Source organism: Capra hircus, chromosome 11, assembly GCF_001704415.2.
Source record: "Capra hircus breed San Clemente chromosome 11, ASM170441v1, whole genome shotgun sequence".
Lineage (NCBI taxonomy): Eukaryota > Metazoa > Chordata > Mammalia > Artiodactyla > Bovidae > Capra > Capra hircus.
In genome coordinates, this window is record NC_030818.1 from 3,313,048 (window position 1) to 3,334,013 (window position 20,966).

The 20,966-nt window shown below is 41.8% G+C and overlaps 1 protein-coding gene across 1 annotated transcript in view; it reads left to right on the forward strand.

The window, feature by feature from the left end:
* Window positions 613-20,966, forward strand: part of VWA3B (von Willebrand factor A domain containing 3B) — a 187,590-nt gene continuing 167,236 nt past the window's right edge. The window contains exons 1-3 of the mRNA XM_013967429.2: window positions 613-833; window positions 6,612-6,839; window positions 20,704-20,798. Coding sequence (XP_013822883.2) covers window positions 6,644-6,839; window positions 20,704-20,798 — 291 coding nt within the window. The 5' untranslated portion in view covers window positions 613-833; window positions 6,612-6,643. The remainder of the gene's footprint in view (window positions 834-6,611; window positions 6,840-20,703; window positions 20,799-20,966) is intronic.

A 20,966-nucleotide genomic window follows, 5' to 3' on the forward strand; every position in this document is an offset into this window, starting at 1 on the left:
CAGTTATAATATTAACTATGTTTTATTATATCTCTGAGCCAAAAACTTACAAAAAAAAAACCAGCCAAAAATAATCTGGTCACTTCTTGAATTTTAAAATCTAAGACACATTTTAATATCTCAACACAGTAAAACAATACTTGCCTGTGGGATCTTATTAAGGATTTAAAGATGCTTTTCATAAACAATTTTACTTCCGAGTGACTGAAAAAAAATCACGTCTTGCGCTCTTTGCTTACTCATTGTTACAAACAAAAATAAGGGTTAAAAATAAAGCCAAATGAATAAATTTATATTAAAAAAATAAAGCCAAATGGAAAAAGTAATACCTACAGGAATACTCACATCCAATAGAAAGGAGGAATTTTGGTAACTGCAGCCCGCCCCCGCCCCTCTCCAAAATTACAAACTTGCAAGACTACAGTTCACAGTTCTCCCAGTCCATCTGTCTCAGCTGAACCCCCACATCCAGCCGCGGGCCGCGCCCAAGCACCGACTCCCAGCGCCTCCTCGGAGTCCCGCCCCTTCGCCCCTGGCTCCGCCTCCGCGGAGGCACGTGCTCCGTGGGCGGGGCCGGACCGGGGAGCCGCGCCGTGATTGGAGGTGTCCGAGCGACCGCCGCGACGCTGTGGCCCTCAGGTCGCCCTCGGGTCACAGAGAAACAGAACGGCTGGAATCCTTTCGCCCCAAGCTCGGACACTTCGCCCTCTGGAGTCGCTCTTTATCAACCGAGATGCGTACCTCGCTCGTCCTCCCGGGCCGGAAGGCCCCCCAAGCAGGGGAGGGTGGCTGCTGACAGGAACTGCGTGGTCTTTCACCTGACAGGTTGCCTCGTAAGTGCGGACTGCTGTCCCCTCACGTCAGAACCCCTGAGGCGCCCAGGTTGCCAACAAGCTGCCGATGGGAGCCTTGGAATCCCACAGTTTACGAGCTGGACTGGCCCCCGCTTAGAGGAAAGCTCGGCAACTTACCCTGAGTCACTTAACTAATTCATACCAGGGTCAGCCAGAAACGCGTCCCGACCCCTCCTACCTTAGAGCGCTTTGCACCTCCCCTCATTCCGCGGGGGAAAGCTCGCCTCTGTGGTGGAGACCCAGCCTAGAAAAGTTTTGTCTGTACTCTAGGCCGACACTGATAAGGTGAAGCAGGTAGAAGTGTGCCAAATATTTAGACTGAATTAAATTATAATTAAGTCATGCACTGTGGTGGTGGTGGCCCCCTCAGCCCCAGCCCGAGGTGTGAAGGGCCCTTCCCTCCCTGGCAGGCCCGGCTCCCCCACAATTCTCTGGGCTCAGCCCCGCATATCCCACCGGACCGGCCTACTCCTGCCTCCCACACTGCACAAATGGACTGGGAGCCCCGTTTTGGTGCAGGGGGTAGCTCCAGGGCCACTTCGTTGGTCATGGGCTGGCTGGTGGGGTCAGGGCCGGCTGGGCCCTTGGCGCTGGCCAACTTAGACTGTGATCCCAGTTGATGAGGCACGTCCACCGTGTCCACGTGGCCACCGTGGTCTCTGCCGCCTGCAAACCTCCCTCAGCCAAGGGCTGGAGGGCGAAATTGCAGGAGCGGCCTGGTATTGGTTTGGACCGGCTGCTTTCTGGAGTGTACCTTTCTGCTAGAAGAGCAGTGGAAGCAAGGGAGGCACCCACTATACCACCAGCTCAGCCACTGGTGGGCACCACTGTGGGACCAGGGCTTCCCAGGTGACTCAGCTAGTAAAGAATCTGCCTGCCAAAGTAGGAGATGTGGGTTCCATCCCTGGGTCGGGAAGATCCCCCGGAGAAGGAAATGGCTACCCACTCCAGTGTTCTTGTCTGGAGAATCCCATGTACAGAGGAGCCTGGCAGGCTACACTGTCCATGGGGTTGCACAGTCAGACACGACGGAATAACATTGCCACTCAACCTCTAACCATACAGGACTGCTCTCTTAAGGCATGAGGCCTTCTGCAGGACTCAGCTCAGGGCGGCCATGGAACACCTCTTGCTGCCTGGTACCCAAAGACCCAGCAGCTCCAGGGTGGCTGTACCCGGAGCCCCTAGTTACCTTGCTTGGGGACTTTGGACTGTGCCAGTTTAGACAACTTTCTGTATTTTTCCCAAACTTCTGCCTGCCTGCAGCTGCCTTCAGCTCACACTTTCACTTCTTTTTTTTTTTTTTCTTTTTTCCATTTATACTTCCTCTTTCTATGTAGGAAAGGAAAACCTTTTTCTATTTCCCAAAACTTTGGCTCTTGGATAGCTTTTAAAACTTAGGAAGTGCTCAACTGGAATTTGTTATTTCTAACTTCTGGATTCCTCTGTATTGTAATAACCTCAGATAAAGAAACTCAGTTATAATACTAATCATAATAACATAGTCAGAGCTGGAAAATGTCTGTTTAAAGAGACAGCTATTTCCTGCACTGTGAATCTTTGCCTTGTTTGGAACAATCAGGATTCCCAGTAATTCTGAGTGATCAGTTTAATTCAACTCAACACCTGTACATGGAGAAGGCAATGGCACCCCACTCCAGTACTCTTGCCTGGAAAATCCCATGGGTGGAGGAGCCTGGTAGGCTGCAGTCCATGGGGTTGCTAAGAGTCGGACATGACTGAGCGACTTCCCTTTCCCTTTTCACTTTCATGCATTGGGGAAGGAAATGGCAACCCACTCCAGCGTTCTTGCCTGGAGAATCCCAGGGACGGGGGAGCCTGGGGGGCTGCGGTCTATGGGATCGCACAGAGTCAGACACGACTGAAGCAACTTAGCAGCAGCAACACCTGTACAAAGTACCTGCTGTATATAAGGCACTGTGCTGAGGACATTCATGTGGTTTCTCCCAGTGGTAATCGAATCTATTTTCAATCTAGGGAGGACGGACTTGAAGTGGCCAAGGCCATATGGGTGGAATATCCAAGCAAAAACTGGGGCTTTCAAAAAAAAAAAAAACTGGGGCTTTCGCAGGGGGAGGCTGCAGGAGTTTGATGAGGCCTCTGGAGAGGCTTAATGGAGGAGATGGTATTGGAAATGGGCCTTCAAGGCTGAGATTCCACGCAGGAGAATGACCTGAGACCAGCTTAGAGGTAGGAAAACAGGTCGGCTGTGTGGAAGGATTGCTTTGTCAGTTCACTTGGCAACTTTGCTCTGGAAGCTTTCTTGCTTCTCCAGGATATCTCATAACCCATTTGAGAAGAATGATCTCTTCTGTTGGAGGTGCCCTTTCTCTCTTTCCTTCCTTGTTTTCTCTGGATAAGTTCAGCTCAATACAGGTATTCTCAGGCTAAAAAGCCAGAAAAGTCAAGATGTGAATTAGGAGGACTCCTATAGGTTCTCTGATCCGACAGAGCCTATTAGACTTAAAAAAAATTATTTAAAAAGATCATTTGAGGGACTTCCCTGGTAGTCCACTGGCTGGGACTCTGTGCTCCCATTGCAGGGGCCTGGATTCTATCTTTGGTCAGGGAACTAGATCCCATATGTTGCAACTAAGACCCAGTGCAGTCAAATAAATAAATAATATTTTTAAGATAAATAAAAATCTTTCAAATGCAAAAGGGACTGGGGCATACACCTTAGCTGAAGGATTCAGTTGCCTTTTGTTTGGAATTGAGAATGTGTCCGTTTGGCTTAAACGCAAAAGCTATGGCTCTTCTAAAATCTTCTTTAAGCTTCCAAAATCCAGTTTAGTAGCCTCAGTCAAGAAGTTTGTGTAGCTGTGCTCCTTTTTTAACCTCAGGCATGTAGCTCCCTTTAGGAAGAAGATTACAGGAGGTGGATGAGTGTGTTCAGGAAAGAGAGAGAGTAACTGGAAATGATGAAATAGTGAAAAATATTCTGAGCTTCCTTTTTCTAGTTTCTGTAGGAACCATTGACCAAATTTAAAAGTCCTTCAGCTGGCAGTCTTTGTTGGACAGATCTCAAAAAGAAAGCAGAAGCACATTAGTCTGCCCTTCTTGCTGTCTTCATGTTCTGTGATTCTAAAGGAGGAGGAGGAGGATTCCAAACTCCATAGCTCTGGGAACTTTGGGACTTCCAAAAGGAGGTTTGGATAAAAGTGGATATATGAAACAAGGCACAATTACTAAAGGGTAATAACTTTTTTTAAAGCTTAAAAAGTCCATTTATTAGCTTACAAATAGTATGAAGAGTAATGACTTTTAAGGAATTTATTTGTACATAGTTCTTTCTGATATATCAAGTTCTCATCCACATTTGTTCCTTGCGGTAGCCCTGGGAGTTAGGATGTGTTACCAGTGCAGAGAGGAGGAATCACTTGCTTAAAATAGCAGAATGGACCTACATGGAGTTTTCATCCTTTATCTTCCAACTCCTACATGATGCTCTCCAAATATTGTTGTAACATTCTCATCAAATTGAGCCTTTGTAGAAAGAAGATCTTCACCAAAAATATGAATTTGTTTGAAATTTGGAATTCAACATGTAGAGACAATACAAATTCACATAAACCTTAAAATGGAAATCATTATCTTTGTTATTTATCTAGTTAGTTAGTTAGTTTTCAGCTGTGCTGGGTCTTCGTTGCTGCTCATAGGCTTTCTCTAGTTGTGACAAGTGGGGGCTACTCTCTAATTGCAGTGTGTGGGTTTCTAATTGCAATGACTTCTCTTGTTGCAGAGCACCAGCTCCAGAGCTCAGGCTCAGTTACAGCTCACGGGCTTAGTTGCCCTGCAGCATGTGGAATCTTCCTCGACCAGGGATGGAACCCATGACCCCTGCATAGGCAGGTGGATTCTTAACCACTGGACAACCAGAGAAGTCCAGAAATCATTATCTTTGAAAATTTGAAAACAAGTCAAAAAGCTTATTGAGCCTGTGCTGCTGCTGCTGCTGCTAAATTGCTTCAGTTGTGTCCGACTCCGTGCGACCCCATAGACGGCAGCCCATGAGGCTCCCCCATCCCTGGGATTCTCCAGGCAAGAACACTGAAGTGGGTTGCCATTTCCTTCTCCAATACATGAAAGTGAAAAGTGAAAGTGAAGTCGCTCAGTCGTGTCACTTCCAACTCTTTGCGACCCCATGGACTGTAGCCCGCCAGGTTTCTCTGTCCATGGGGGTTCTCCAAGTAAGAATACTGCAGTGGGTTGCCATGCCCTCCTCCAGGGGATCTTCCTGACCAAGGAATCGAAGCTGTGTCTCTGATTCTTTACCACTAGTGCCACCTGGAAAACGCTTATTGAGCCTGAGGTCTGAGAATAAAGGTCAGTGCTCCGTCTTCAGTGAGGACCCAGGAGCCCTCCTGGACAGCAGTCCTGTTGTATGGAGTCTGTAGCCTTGTAGCATAGGACCAGGTGGGAAGAGGTCACTTATCAGCATGGCAGAGTGGTAAAGAAATGGCTTTAATTTCTGCTTCTGCTTTCCTGACTGTGTCTCCTGCTGCTGCTAAGTCGCTTCAGTCATGTCCGACTCTGTGCGACCCCATAGATGGCAGCCCACCAGGCTCCTCCGTCCATGGGATTTTCTAGGCAGGAGTACTGGAGTGGGTTGCCATTGCTGTCTCCTGAACATGTTCCAATTCCTCAAATTTAAGTAGGATGATACCATTATGAAGAATTTGTGAGATAGTCTTTGAAAGGCTCAGCCCGGTTCCTGGCCAACAAATGGAAGTGGCTGCATGCAGTTGGATTTTTTTATTGTAAAGTCCGCAGAACATAGACTCCGGAATGGAAGACCCGGGTTAGAATCTAAGCCACATACCTCCCCCCACCCCACTCCCCACCAGCTGTGAGAACTGGCCGAGTTAGTTAGACCATCTCTGTGTTGGTTTCCTCATCTGTAAGATGGGAATAGTAGTACTACCTACCTCATTAGGTTACTGTAAGGGAAAATGTATACTACACAGAAAATACACAAAGTTAAATAAACGTTTGCTAATAGTATGTCTAACATCTTTTCACAAAACCTCCCTAGCATGGGTCCGGTTGATTTCTGTTTGACTGAATTTGCTTGTCATAACAGGGATACTTTCTGGAAATAGGATGAGAATTTTAGAAATGGGAAAAGGGAGCTTTTCCATTGTTGGAAAATGTTGCATTCCAGGCAACCCATTTACATGCACCGCACATTCCTAGATACAAAGGGAAGCAGAGCTTTCTACTCTTTCCCCAGATTTTCAGGCCCTGCCTGAAGTAGTGGTGAGTGAGCTAGGATCACATTACAGTCTCCCCACTCCATGTGTACACCAGCTTTGTTTAGGCAGGTCTGGATCAGTTCAGTGTGTTGTATATTGCTTTAAGTTGGGCTGATCTCTTAAAGTTTCTGGCTACTTGAGCCAGAAAGCCACAACTTTCAAGTAAAGTCCCAGAGAATGAAACATGGGATGGTGAATCTTTGTATTCACCACACAGAGAAGACTACTGTAAAATTGGCATATATCTTCCTTGATGTTTTTCTGAGTAGGGGTATGCACATATAGATATTGAATCTTATGGATTAGTCGTACATTTAGGTATCTTCTTTGCCAACAAATATACAATTTGTATTATTTTTACCTGTGCTAAGTAGCATTCAGTGTAATGATTGTACTACCATATATATTAAACCAGTCCTCAGTTGATATTAGCTTGTTTCCAAGTTTTCAGGAAGTCTGATTTTGACAATTGCCCTTACAGGAGGTTCCTGTGACTTAGATCCTAATTCAGAGATGGAAGTACCAGGCTCATCTTCCACCATCTCTGAGGAGCAGCCTCGGAAGCAAGAGGGGCTGAGCGACACTAGAACAGACTCAGTCAAACAGAGTCTCATCTCATCTGAGGAATGGCTTCAGCTGCATGGGCTTAAGAGCAACAAATTGACCTTGAAACAGATTTTATCGCAGATTGGATTCCCACATTGTGAAGGTATTAATACAAAGCAGCACTGACTGGAAAACCCAAACAGCATGCTGCCCTTTAGCCTTTGAGGAGGCGGCATCAGTTCTGAAGTCGCCTCAAAACACAGGTCTCTGAGTTGTTGTTGTTGTTTTAAATTTATTTATTTATTTATTTGACTGTGCGAGGCCTTATTAATAGCCACAGCATGCAGGATCTTTGAGTTGCAGCATGCAGGATCTAACTTCCTGACCAGGGATCAAACCCAGGCCCCCTGCATTGGGATCACAGAGTTTTAGCCCCTGGACCACCAGGGATGTTCCTCTGAGTTTGTTTTGATCTCACATCCTTATGGGTAAAAAAGATTTGCACATGGACCCCCAATATATGTATATTATATAGATGTACAATCTTCAATCCACCTATTAAATATTAGTAATACTTAATTTAATTCTTTCTTCTTTTAAAGATGAAATAAAACCTAAATATAAGTTATACCCCTCACACCCTGCAGATGTCTTGCTCCCACCCTGGCATGTGCAAACCCCTTTTGGGGGCTATGGGTTAGGGTAATAGGTCTGTGTGGTTTCAGGGAGAACTCAATGTTTTCCTTTTGTGGTCTGCTTGTGGTTATGGTCCAGTTTCTTCTAAATGTCTTAATTAGAATGTTGATTTTCAATTCCCAGGAGTATTGCCCTCCAACAGGGAGCAGGGAATAGTATAGGAATCCCATAGACCCTGACTCTGGCAGACTCCTCCTTTTCAAAGGGTGAAAGTAGTCGCTCAGTCATGTCTGACTGTGCGACCCCATGGATGAGGCTCCTCTGTCCATGGGATTCCTCAGGCAAGAATACTGGAGTGGGTTGCCATTCCCTTCGCCAGGGGATCTTCCCAACCCAGAGACTGAACCTGGTCTCCTGCATTGCAGGTAGATTCTTTACCATCTTAGCCACAAGGGAAGCCTATTCAAAGGGTACTATTAGGTTTTGGTATCAGGATTATGTGGGCCTCATAAAATGATTTGGAAGTGTTGCCCTCTCCTCTGTGTTCTGATGGTGTTTGTATATGATTGGTACTAACTAGTTCATCTTTAAATGTTTGATAGAACTCACTGGTAAAACTTATCTGAGCCTGGAATTTGTAAGAAAAGTTTGATAAGAAATTCAATTTCTGTAATAGACATAAAACTATTCAAATTTTGTTTTGAAACTAGTTTTGTTTTGAAACATGCTAGTTTCGGAAAGTTGTTTTTTAAGGAATTTGTCCCTCCTGTGCATGTTTTCTAATATATTGGCAAAATATTGTTCAAAATATTCCCTTGACATTTTTTAAATGCCTGTAGAATATGTAGTGATGTTCCTACTTTCATTTCCGACATTGATAATTTGTGTTTTATCTCACTTTTTTGGATAACTCTTGTTAGGGGTATATCATATCTCTTTTTAAAGAATCAAATATTGAGATTGTTGATTTTTTAAATGTTCTTTAATTTCCATTTCATTGGTATCTGCTTTGATTTCCATTATGTATTTACTTCTACTTTAACTTGCATTTCTTTTTCTTGCTTTTAAGGTGGAAACTTGGATAATTGATTTTAAACCTTTCTTTTTTTCTCATAGATATTAGAAAAATTATAAGTATTCCCCTAAGTATTGAAATTATAAGTATTCCCTAAGCATTGCTTAGCTTAGGCTGAATCACAGTATAAAATATTTTTTTTCTGTTTTTCTTAGATACATATTCTTAGATTTCTTAGATTCATAATCTTTTTCCTTAGATTCATATTTAAAAATGAAATATGTTGTTTAATTTTAAAATATTTTAGGGCTTTTAAAGATAGCTTTTATCATTGTTGGATTTCTAATTTAATTCTGTTGAGTTTAGAGAACATCTATTAGTCTTTTGAAATTGATTGAGATTTGACTAATGTTCCAGTGTGTATCTTGCTGCACATGTAATACATGCTGGAAAAGAATGTGTATTTTGCAGTTGTTAAGTGGTATTCATAAATGTTAATTAGCTCAAGATGTTGATAGTATTGTAGAGATATTTTACATCTTTAGTGATTTTTTTTTTTCCTAGTGGATTTGTCCATTTTTCCCTTTCAGTTCAGTTCAGTTCAGTTGCTTAGTCGTGTCCGACTCTTTGCGACCTCATGAATAGGCAGCACGCCAGGCCTCCCTGTCCATCACCAACTCCAGGAGTTCACTTAGACTCATGTCCATCGAGTCAGTGATGCCATCCAGCCATCTCATCCTCTGTTGTCCCCTTCTCCTCCTGCCCCCAATCCCTGCTAGCATCAGGGTCTTTTCCAGTGAGTCAGCTCTTTGCATGAGGTGGCCAAAGTATTGGAGTTTCAGCTTCAGCATCATTCCTTCCAAAGAACACCCAGGACTGATCTCCTTTAGGATGGACTGGTTGGATCTCCTTGCAGTCCAAGGGACTCTCAAGAGTCTTCTCCAACACCGCAGTTCAAAAGCATCAGTTCTTCGGTGCTCAGCTTTCTTCACAGTCCAACTCTCACATCCATACATGACTACTGGAAAAACCATAGCCTTGACTAGATGGACGTTTGTTGGCAAAGTAATGTCTCTGCTTTTCAATATGCTGTCTAAGTTGGTCATAACTTTTCTTCCAAGGAGTAAGCGTCTTTTAATTTCATGGCTGCACTCACCATCTGCAGTGATTTTGGAGCCTAGAAAAATAAAGTCTGACACTGTTTCCACTGTTTCCCCATCTATTTCCCATGAAGTGATGGGACCAGCTGCCATGATCTTCGTTTTCTGAATGTTGAGCTTTAAGCCAACCTTTTCACTCTCCTCTTTCACTTTCATCAAGAGGCTTTTGAGTTCCTCTTCACTTTCTGCCATAAGGGTGGTGTCATCTGCATATCTGAGGTTATTGATATTTCTCCCGGCAATCTTGATTCCAGCCTGTGCTTCTTCCAGCCCAGCCCAGGAGAGATAAGAAAGCCTTCCTCAGCTATCAATGCAAAGAAATAGAGGGAAACAACAGAATGGGGAAGACTAGAGATCTCTTCAAGAAAATTAGAGATACCAATGGAACATTTCATGCAAAGATGGGCTCTATAAAGGACAGAAATGGTATGGACCAAACAGAAGCAGAAGATATTAAGAAGAGGTGGCAAGAATACACAGAAGAAATGTACAAAAAAGATCTTCACGACCAAGATAATCACGATGGTATGATCACTCACTTAGAGCCAGACATCCTGCAATGTGAAGTCAAGTGGGCCTTAGAAAGCATCACTACCAGCAAAGCTAGTGGAGGTGATGGAATTCCAGGTGAGCTCTTTCAAATCCTGAAAGATGATGCTGTGAAAGTGCTGCACTCAATATGCCAGCAAATTTGGAAAACTCAGCAGTGGCCACAGGACTGGAAAAGGTCAGTTTTCATTCCGATCCCTAAGAAAGGCAATGCCAAAGTATGCTCAAACTACTGCACAGTTGCACTCATCTCACACACTAGTAAAGTAATGCTCAAAATTTTCCAAGCCAGGCTTCAGCAATACGTGAACCATGAACTTCCAGATGTTCAAGCTGGTTTTAGAAAAGGCAGAGGACCCAGAGATCAAATTGCCAACATCCACTGGATCATGGAAAAAGCAAGAGGGTACCAGAAAAACATCTATTTCTGCTTTATTGACTATGCCAAAGCCTTTGACTGTGTGGATCACAATAAACTGTGGAAAATTCTGAAAGGGATGGGAATACCAGACCACTTGACCTGCCTCTCGAGAAACCTATATGCAGGTCAGGAAGCAACAGTTAGAACTGGACATGGAACAACAGGCTGGTTCCAAATAGGGAAAGGAGTATATCAAGGCTGTATATTGTCACCCTACTTATTTAACTTATATGCAGAGTACATCATTTTTCCCTTTAGTTTTATCAATTTTGTTCATATAGTTTTAAGCTCTGAATGCATGCACATTTAAGATTGTCATATCTCACTGATGAATTGGCAACTTTTGATAATTTTGAGATGTCCAACTTTATCTCACATGGTAATCCTTGTTTTAACATTTGCTTTGTCTAACATTAATATAACTATTGCAACTTCCTTGTTCATTTTTATATGGCATGCATGTTTATATTCTTTCACTTTCAAACCAGTTGTAATGTCATTAAACATTAACTCAGTCTGATAATCTCGTTAACTCAGTCTGATAATCTCTTTAACTCAGTCTGATAATCTCTTTCTTTTGTTGTTTACCTACATTAGTTTGTTCATTATTCATTTTATTTATTTGTTTTTGGCTGCGCTGGGTCTTTGTTGCTGTGCACAAGCTTTCTCTGGTTGTGGCGAACAGGGGCTACTCTCGAGTTGCAGTGTGCAGGCTTTTCAGTGCACTGGCTTCTCTTGTGAAGGAGCATATGATTGAGGCACATGGGCTTTGGTAGTTGTTAATCTCAGGCTTAGTTGCTCCCTGGCATGTGGGATCTTCCTGGACCAGGGATCAAACTCATGTTTCCTGCATTGGCAGGTAGATTCTTAACCACTGGACCACCAGCAAAGTCCAGTCTCTGTCTTTTGATTGTAGTTTGCTTCTCCATATTTAATGTAGTAATTGACTTAGTTAGGTTTAGGTATGTGCTGTGCTGTGCTTAGTTGCTCAGTCATCTCCGACTCTTTGTGACCCCATGGACTGTATTCCACCAGGCTTCTCTGTCCATGGAATTCTCCAGGCAGGAATACTGGAGTGGGTTGCCATGTCCTCCTCGAGGGGATCTTCCCAACCCAGGGATCAAACCCAGGTCTCCCACATAGCAGGCAGATTCTTTACCGTCTGAGCCACCAGGGAAGCCCAAGGGTACTGGATTGGATAGCCTATTCCTTCTCCAGGGGAACTTCCCAACCCAGGGTCTCCTGCATTGCAGGCGATTTTTTACCAGCTGAGCTACCAAGGAAGCCCAGATTTAGGTATACCATTTTACTAGTTGTTTTCCATTTGTCCCATCATTTTCTTCCCTCTCTGTTCCTCCTTTTCTGCCCTCTTTTGGGTATGTTGAATATTTTTATATTTCATTTAATTCCATTTTTATTTTTGTTTAAATTTCAGTAAGACTTTAAGGCCACCTTTTTGCATTATATTTTCAGTGGTTACTCTATTAATTATATCCTTAACTTGTCACAATCTGTTAAAAGTTAGCTTTGCACTACTTCATGTACAATGTAAGAATCTTGCAGCAGTGTAGCTCCACTTATTCCCTACTCCTGTCCTTGGTGTTATTGTTTTAATATATTTTATTTATATATATATATTACAAATCTTGCACTCCAGTGTTATAATTATCGCTTTAAAAAGTCATGTGTCTTTTAAAAGAAAATGAGTGGGAAAAAATAGCATCTTAAAATCCACATATTTAAATACTATTTATAATATTTGTCTTTCCTTTGTCTTTCCATATTTGAAGTTCCATCTGGTGTTTTTTCCTAAAGAATTTCTTTTAAGCATTTCTTGTAGTGGTGGGCTTCTGGTGACAGATTTTTCTCAGTTGTTATCTGATATTATCTTTATTTCACCTTCTTTTTTTGGTATTATTGATTGATTGACATAGTCTTTTATTCTGAAGCGATATAGTCACAGAAGGTTGCAAAGATAATATAGACAGATCCCACGTACCCTTCACCCAATTCCCCTAATGGTTATATAGAATCATAGCCTAATACCAAATTCAGGAATTTTACATAGATACACAGTGTGTGGCTAATTCTATGCAATTCTATTTCTTGCATAGTTTGTATAACCACCACCACAATCAATATACAGAACTGTTTATCACCACAAAGATCTCCCTTGTGGTACCCCTTTATAGTCATACAGACACCCTATCTTCCAACATTCTTAACTTCTGGCAACTACCAGTCTGTTTTCCATATCTATAATTTTCTCCTTTAGAGATCATTTATGTATATGAATGGAGAAGGAAATGGGACCCCACTCCAGTACTCTTGCCTGGAAAATCCCATGGACGGAGGAGCCTGGTAGGCTGCAGTCCATGGGGTTGCAGAGTCGGACATGACTGAGCGACTTCCCTTTCACTTTTCACTTTCACGCATTGGAGAAGGAAATGGCAACCCACTCCAGTGTTCTTGCCTGGAGAGTCCTAGGGACGGGGGAGCCTGGTGGGCTGCCATCTATGGGGTCACACAGAGTCGGACACGACTGAAGTGACTTAGCAGCAGCAGCAGCATGTATATGAAATCATATATAATATGTATGTATGGTGTCACATATGACCCTTTGGGATTGGCATTTTTTCATTTGGTATTGTTTCTCTGAGGCTCATTCAAGTTGTTGCAGCTATCAATAGTTTGTTTCTTTTTACTATAGAGTAGTATTCCATGGTATGGGTGTACTGCTGTTTATTTAACTTGTCACTCATTAAAAGATACCTGGTGTTTTTCCAGTTTGGGGATATTACAAATAAAGCTGCTATGAACAGTTGTTTACAGGTTTTTATGTAAACATTCATTTCCACTTCTCTGGGATAAATGCCCAGGAATGCAGTTGTTAGGTGGTAAGTTGTTCTTTAGTCGCTGAGTCCTGTCCAACTCTTTTGCAACCCTGTAGCCTGTCAGGCTCCTCTGTCCATGGTATTTCCCAAACAAGAATACTGGAATGGGTTGCCATATTCTCCTTCAGGGGTTCTTCCAGACCCAGGGCCTGAACCCGCATCTCTGCTGTCTCCTGCGTCTCTTTACCGCTGTGCCACCGGGGAAGCCGTAAAGTTCTTTATAGTATTCCATTGTTCTTTTGATGTCTGTAGGGTTTTAAGAGATAGCCCCTGTTTTATTCCTGGTATCAGTAATTCATGTCTACTCTGTTTTTATCTTTGTTAGTATTGCTAGGGGGTTGTCAATATTGATCTAATTAAAACACCAGTTTTTAATTTCATTGATTTTCTCTATTTTTCCTATTTTTAATGTAATTGATTTCTGCTTTGATTTTTATTATTTCTTTCTGCTTGCTTTGGATTTATTTTGCTCTTCTTTTTCTCGTTTCTTCAGATGGGAGCTTTAGTTTTTTTGTTTGTTTGTTTGTTTTTGTTTTTAAGCTGTGCTGGGTCTTCATTGCTCTGAGGGCTTTTGCTCTAGCTGTGCTGTGCAGGTTTCTCATTGTGGTGACTTCTCTTTATGAGGAGCATGGGTTCTAGGATGCAGGGGCGTCAGTAGTTGGGGCTCCCAGGCTCTAGAGCACAGGCTCAGTAGTTGTGGTGCATGGGCTTCATTGTTCCAGGGCATGTGGGATCTTCCCAGATCAGGGATCAAACCCAGGTCTCTTGCATTGACAGGCAGGTTCTTTACCACTGAGCCACCAGGGAAGCCCAGTTTTAAATGAATGATCTGAGACTCTTCAGCTCATCTTATGTCAGAATTTAGTGCTGTAAATTTCTCTCTTGAGACAGTTTAAGCTGTGTCCCTCACATTTTTATGTGTTGTATTATCATTTCATCATCAATTTGTCATTGTCAAATCATTGTCAAATCAATATCATTTCATTCAGTTTCATTTCACTTAAGAGAGAATTTTTTATTTCTGTTGAGATTTCCTCTTTGCCTCAAGGATTTTTATTTTTAGAAGCATGTTATTTAGTTTCCAAGATTTTGGAGACATTTTGGTTATCTTTTATTATTGATGTTTATTTGTTTCCATTGTGGACAGAGAACATACTCTTTCAATTCTTTTAGATTTTTTGAGGTTTGTTTGATAGCCTGGGATATATTTTATCTTGGTATCTATTCTGTGGTACTTGAAAAGAATGTATATTCTTTTGTTGTTGTATAGAACATTATTTTAAAAAAATGCCAACTAGATGCTGTTTATGATGGTGTTATTGAGTATTCTTGCTGATTTTCTGTTATTCTATCAGTTGTTGATATGAAATCAACAACTACAACTGTGGCTTTGTCTATTTCTACCTTCAGTTCTATCAGTCTTGGCTTTACATAATGTACCCCTGTTGTTTAGTGCATGTCCATTTAGAATTTCAGTCTTCCTGGTGAATTGACACTTTTATAATTATATAATGTCCTCCTCTACCCTTAGTAATATTCTTTGCTCTGTAGTTTACTTTTTTTACATTAATACAATCAACCCTGCTTTGTTTTTATTAATATTTACATAACATCTTTTTTGTCCTTTTACTTTTAACTTATATATCAGTATATTTGAAGCAAGTTTCTTAGACACATTATTTAATCAGTTTTTAAATCCTCTGCTAATCTCTTTTAACTGTGGTCTCTATACCATTTGTATTTAATATAATTATTTGTATGTTAGAGTTTGCTATTTTGTTTTTTTGTTTGTTTGTTTTCTTTTTTTGGTCTGTTTTCCATTTGTTTCTTTTCTTGCGTAGCTCTGGGTTTCTTAAGCACTTTTAAGAATTAAAAAAAAAATATCTGTAATATTTTGAGTGTCTCTCTTCATACAGCTCTTTTAGTGGTTGTGCTGGGTATTACATTATAAATATGTAACATATCAAAGTCTCCTGGTATCAGCATTTTACCAGTTTGGATGAAGAATGGAAACGACTTCCCTTTATGTCCCTTTAATCTCCTCATTTTTAATATGCTCTATTTTTTCGTACATTGAGAATCACATTAGGCTGTACTGTAGTTTTTGATTCAACTGTCAAGCAATTTAGAAAATTCGAGAAGAGTCTGCTTTATTTACACATATTTATATGTGTCAGTACTCACTGTGTTCTTCCTTCCTGATGTTTCCGAGTTCTTTCTTTTGCCATCTCCTTCCTGTCTATAGAACTTTATTTATTCTATAAGAATAGTTCTGCTGGGAACTTTTTTTTTTTAGTTTCTTTGCCTGACAGTGTCTTTATTTCTCCTTCATTCCTGAAGAGTAATTTCACCAGATATAAGATTTCGTGTTGAGAGTTCTTTTCTTCTGGCACTGAAGAGAGACTGTGTGGGTACTTCCCTGGCAGTCCAGTGGTTAAGACTCTGCGCTTCCGCCACAGGGGGCACAGGTTCAATCTCTGGTTGAGGAACTAAGATCCCACATACTGAGAGGCGCAGCCAAAACAAAGTAACAAAGAAGCTACTTCCTTTTGGCCTCCATGATTTCTCTGGCTGTGCTGGGTCTTTGTTGTTGCACAGGCTTTTATCTAGTTGTGGAGAGAAGGAGGCCACTCTCTAGTTGTGCTGTACAGGCTTCTCGTTGCTTTGGCTTCTCTTGTGGTGGAGCAGAGGCTTTAGGGCGTGCCATCTTCAGCGGTTGCAGCTCCCAGGCTCTAGAGTGGAGGCTCAGCAGTTGCGGCTCCCAGGCTCTAGAGCGCAGGCTCACTAGTTGTGACCCATAGGCTTAGTTGCTCCAAGGCATATGGAATTTTCGCGGATCAAGGATCAAACCCAGGCCTCCTGTGCTGGCAGGTAGATTCTTTATCACTGAACCACCAGGGAAGCCCCCTCCGTGATTTCTGATGAGAAAACCGCTGTCAGTAGAGTTGTTGTTGTTATTTTGTTTTGTCATTAGAATGTCACCCAGTCATGTCTGTCTTTTGCCATCCCATGGACTGAGATTTTCTAGGCAAGAAGACTAGAGGGGATTGCCATTTCTTTTCTCCAGGGGATCTTCCTGACCCAGGGATTAAACCCATGTCTTCTGCACTGGCAGGAGGATTCTTTGCCACTGAACCACCAGGGAATGAAAATGTTTTTACCCTGATGCTTCTTTATTCATTACGTTTCCTTTATACATGTCCATATCATGTACTCATTTTTAATCTCTTATACTTAGAATATATGCATTTTATGTCTATTGATATTTGTTGTATTGGAAGTTAAAACTAAAACCTTTAAAAATATTTGTTCATTTAAAAGTAACAAACCTGTTATATGTTAGCATAACATTTTTAAGAAAAATAAGTAAATTTTTTAAAATAAAAATGCTAGCAGGAAGAGTGGTACTCTTTTACATTTTTGCAAATCTCTTTAATGTTTATCCCAATAGAAAACAGCTTGTTCAGGTATGGCTGATTCATTTTGCAATACAGTAGAAACTAACACAATATTGTAAAGCAATTATACTCCAGTAAAAATTAATTTTAAAAAACATAGCTATATTCTTATATCTACTTCAAAAAAATTGTTTTTGATCATGCTATGTGGCATGTGGGATCCTAGGTCCCCAGTCAGGGATCAAATCTGTGCCGCCTGCAGTGGAAATGCATAGTCTTAACCACTGGACTGCCAGGGAAGTCCCTCTAATATCTGTTTTTTTCAGAAATAACAGCTTTACTGACATGTAATTCACATTCTATACCATTAACCAATTTAAAATGTACAATTCAGGAAATGGCAACCCACTCCAGTATTCTTGCCTGGAAAATCCCATGGACGGAGGAGCTTGGTAGGCTACAGTCCATGGGGTTGCAAAGAGTCAGACACAACTGAGCAACTTCACTTTAGTATATTCACAGAAATGTGCAACTATCATCACAGTCAACTTAAAGAAAATTTTCATCACTTCAGAAATAAACCTTGTACTTCTTAGCTATACACCCTGTCTGTAAGGCCCCAGGCCAAAGTAACCTACTTTCTCTCTCTCTAGATTTGCTTGTTCTGCACATTTCATATAAATAGAGTCATATAATATGAGACTTTTTTTGGCTGATAGTTGTTGTTTAGTGGCTAAGTTGTGTCCCACTCTTTTGCAACCCCATGGACTGTAGCCCACCAGGCTCATCTGTCCATGGGATTTCCCAGGCAAGAATACTGGAGTGGGTTGCCATTTCCTTCTCCAGGGGATCTTCCTGACCCACAGATAGAACCTGAGTCTCCTACATTGGCAGGCGGGTCCTTTAACACTGAGCCGCCAGTTTTTGTTGTTGTTCAGTTGCTAAGTCATGTCTGACTCTTTGCGAGCCCATGACCTGCAGCATGCCAGGCTCCCCTGTCCTTACTATCTCTGGGAGTTTGCTCATATTCATGTCCATTGAGTTGGTGATTCTATCCTACTATCTCATCCTCTGCCAGGTAGCCCTTTTGTGACTGATATCTTTCATTTAATATGATGTTTTTAAGATCCATCTATTAGTATGTTGTAACATATACCAGAACTTTGTTTTGTGGTCAATTACTGTCAGGAGATGAATTGTATAGATATTGCACAGTTTGTTTATCCACTTATCATTTGATGGGTGTAGATCTGATTCTTATCCTAGCAAGCAGTTAATTTCAGTTCAGTTTAGTTCAGTCGCTCAGTCGTGACCGACTCTTTGCGACCCCATGAATCGCAGCACGCCAGGCCTCCCTGTCCGTCACCAGCTCCTGGAGTTCACTCAGACTCATGTCCATTGAGTCAGTGATGCCATCCAGCCATCTCATCCTCTGTCGTCCCCTTCTCCTCCTGCCCCCAATCCCTACCAGCATCAGAGTCTTTTCCAATGAGTCAACTCTTCGCATGAGGTGGTCAAAGTACTGGAGTTTCAGCTTCAGCATCATTCCCTCCAAAGAAATCCCAGGGCTGATCTCCTTCAGAATGGACTGGTTGGATGTCCTTGCAGTCCAAGGGACTCTCAAGAGTCTTCTCCAACACCACAGTTCAAAAGCATCAATTCTTTGGCACTCAGCTTTCTTCACAGTCCAACTCTCACATCCATACATGACCACTGGAAAAACCATAGCCTTGACAAATGGACCTTTGTTGGCAAAGTAATGTCTCTGCTTTTGAATATGCTATCTAGGTTGGTCATAACTTTCCTTCCAAGGAGTAAGTGTCTTTTCATTTCATGGCTGCAGTCACCATCTGCAGTGATTTTGGAGCCCCCCCAAAAATAAAGTCTGACACTGTTTCCACTGTTTCCCCATCTATTTCCCATGAAGTGATGGGACTGGATGCCATGATCTTCATTTTCTGAATGTTGAGCTTTAAGCCAACCTTTTCACTCTCCTCTTTCACTTTCATCAAGAGGCTTTTGAGTTCCTCTTCACTTTCTGCCATAAGGGTGGTGTCATCTGCATATCTAAGGTTATTGATATTTCTCCTGGCAGTCTTGATTCCAGCTTGTGCTTCCAGCCCAGCATTTCTCATGATGTACTCTGCATATAAGTTAAATAAGCAGGGTGACAATATACAGCCTTGACGTACTCCTTTTCCTACTTGGAACCAGCCTGTCGTTCCGTGTCCAGTTCTAACTGTTGCTTCCTGACCTGCATATAGGTTTCTCGAGAGGCAGGTCAGGTGCTCTGGTAACTTGGCTGGACTCAAACTTCAAACTGTCTCCCCTGTTAAATAAATACAGAACTCACCAATTTCTTTCAAGAATTAATGCCACTCCAGTTTCTGCCTGTTCTTGATTGCTCTCTAGTGCCTTCAAGTAGTTTTTAAAATATTTTGTTGAGAGTTTTTTTTTTTTCTGTGTAAGAGTTAACCAATAAAACCTACTTCACCATTATTGAAAGAGGAATTCACAATGCCTTTCATTTTAATTGGCAATACAGCTGATGGAGTCTTACATAAATTAATCTCCTTCAGTTCTCAAAAACACAGCCCTCTCTCCTGACTCCAGATAAATGCCTGAGGTAAAGAGACAATGCTGCTGGTGATGTGAAGCTTTTCTATAAATGTCAGTCATGATGTTGAAATCTTGGAAATGAAAGTTTTAGAGTTTGAGAGATTTATTGAATAAGGTTATTACTGACAGAATTCAAGTACCCATTCTTTTCTCTTTCCTATTATGGACATTGAACTTCAAGACTTGTAAATTTTATCATTGCTGGTGATTTGGGACCAAGCCTGGTCTATAAAATGTAGCCTTGCCCTTCCTGCCTTTCCCAAGCAGGCTGTGATCCTGCCTCCCTAGAAAGGCAGAGGAAAGGAAGTGTTGGATCCAAGAGTATCATCACTCTCTTCACCACTTTTGGGACTTAATAATTTATGATAATAACAAAATAATAATCGCAATAAAAATAGTTCCTGAAGCTTTACCTCATGTCTGTCTTGCCAAGTCATAGCTAGTCCATGAAACTTTCTTTTAGTTGTGTGAGGGAATGACCATATTTCAGGAAGCATTGTATTCCTATTCTGGAACCACTGTGTCTAGCACATAGTGGGTGTTCAGTGAAGGTTTATGGGGTGGATGTTGAACAGCTGAGCATATGCTCTGAGAAGAAAGTGGTTTTGACATTCTGTATGAGTTTTCTGACTCTTGCTTCATCTCATTTATTCACAACCCCCTACTTGAGAGAACAGTAGATAATATCTAAGTTTAATATTTAAAATTTTTATTCATGTAATTTACTTCTTGGCTGTGCTGGGTCTTTGTTGCTGCATGTGGTCTTTCTCTAGTTGTGGTGAGTGGGGGCTACTCTCTAGCTGCGGTGTACAGACTTCTCATTAAGGTGGCTTCTTTTGTTGTGGAACATGGGCTCTAGGGTATGTGGGCTCAGCAGTTGCGGTTCATGGCCTTAGCTGTCGCGTGGCATGTGGGATCCTCCAGGAGCAGGGATAGAACCCGTGTCCCCTGCATTGGCAGGCAGATTCTTAACCACTGAACCACCAGAGAAGCCCCTAGGTTTAATTTTTAAAATTATGAAAACTAAGTCCAAGTCCCAAATAAAAGATTTCTGGAATTAAACATAACTTCTATGTCATCTTTTTGACCTCTGCCTTAATCATTCTGGGCAAAAGACCCAGGAGACCAAGAAATAAACACTCTTCATCCTTCCCATTCATTCATACATTTGGTGTTATAGCAGTCACATTTATCATAGTGCCTGGAAATACTTCATTATTTAGAACAGAATTCTAAGCATCACAGATATAATTTGATGTCAGAGATAAGCGTTTGGAAATAAAAATAAGTGTTGATATTGTACCATTTTGACTGCTTTTCTTTATAAACATGCAGATTATGTGGTGTCTCTGGGGAGACTTGTGGCTTCCCGGTACGCAAACGGCCTGTTTCCACGGATCTACACGACGGAAGACGGCAGAGTGTACAATGTAAGTTGGAGTTCCCTCGATGGGCAGGTCCAGGGACACGCTGCTGAGGTTGACACAGAGAGGCAGCCAAGCCAGGGCCTTATCAGTGCTGGAGGATTTCTTCTGACAGTGTAGAGGGTGGTGAAAGTCACAGCCCAGGAACTTGACCCATTAGAATCAGTGTGGAAA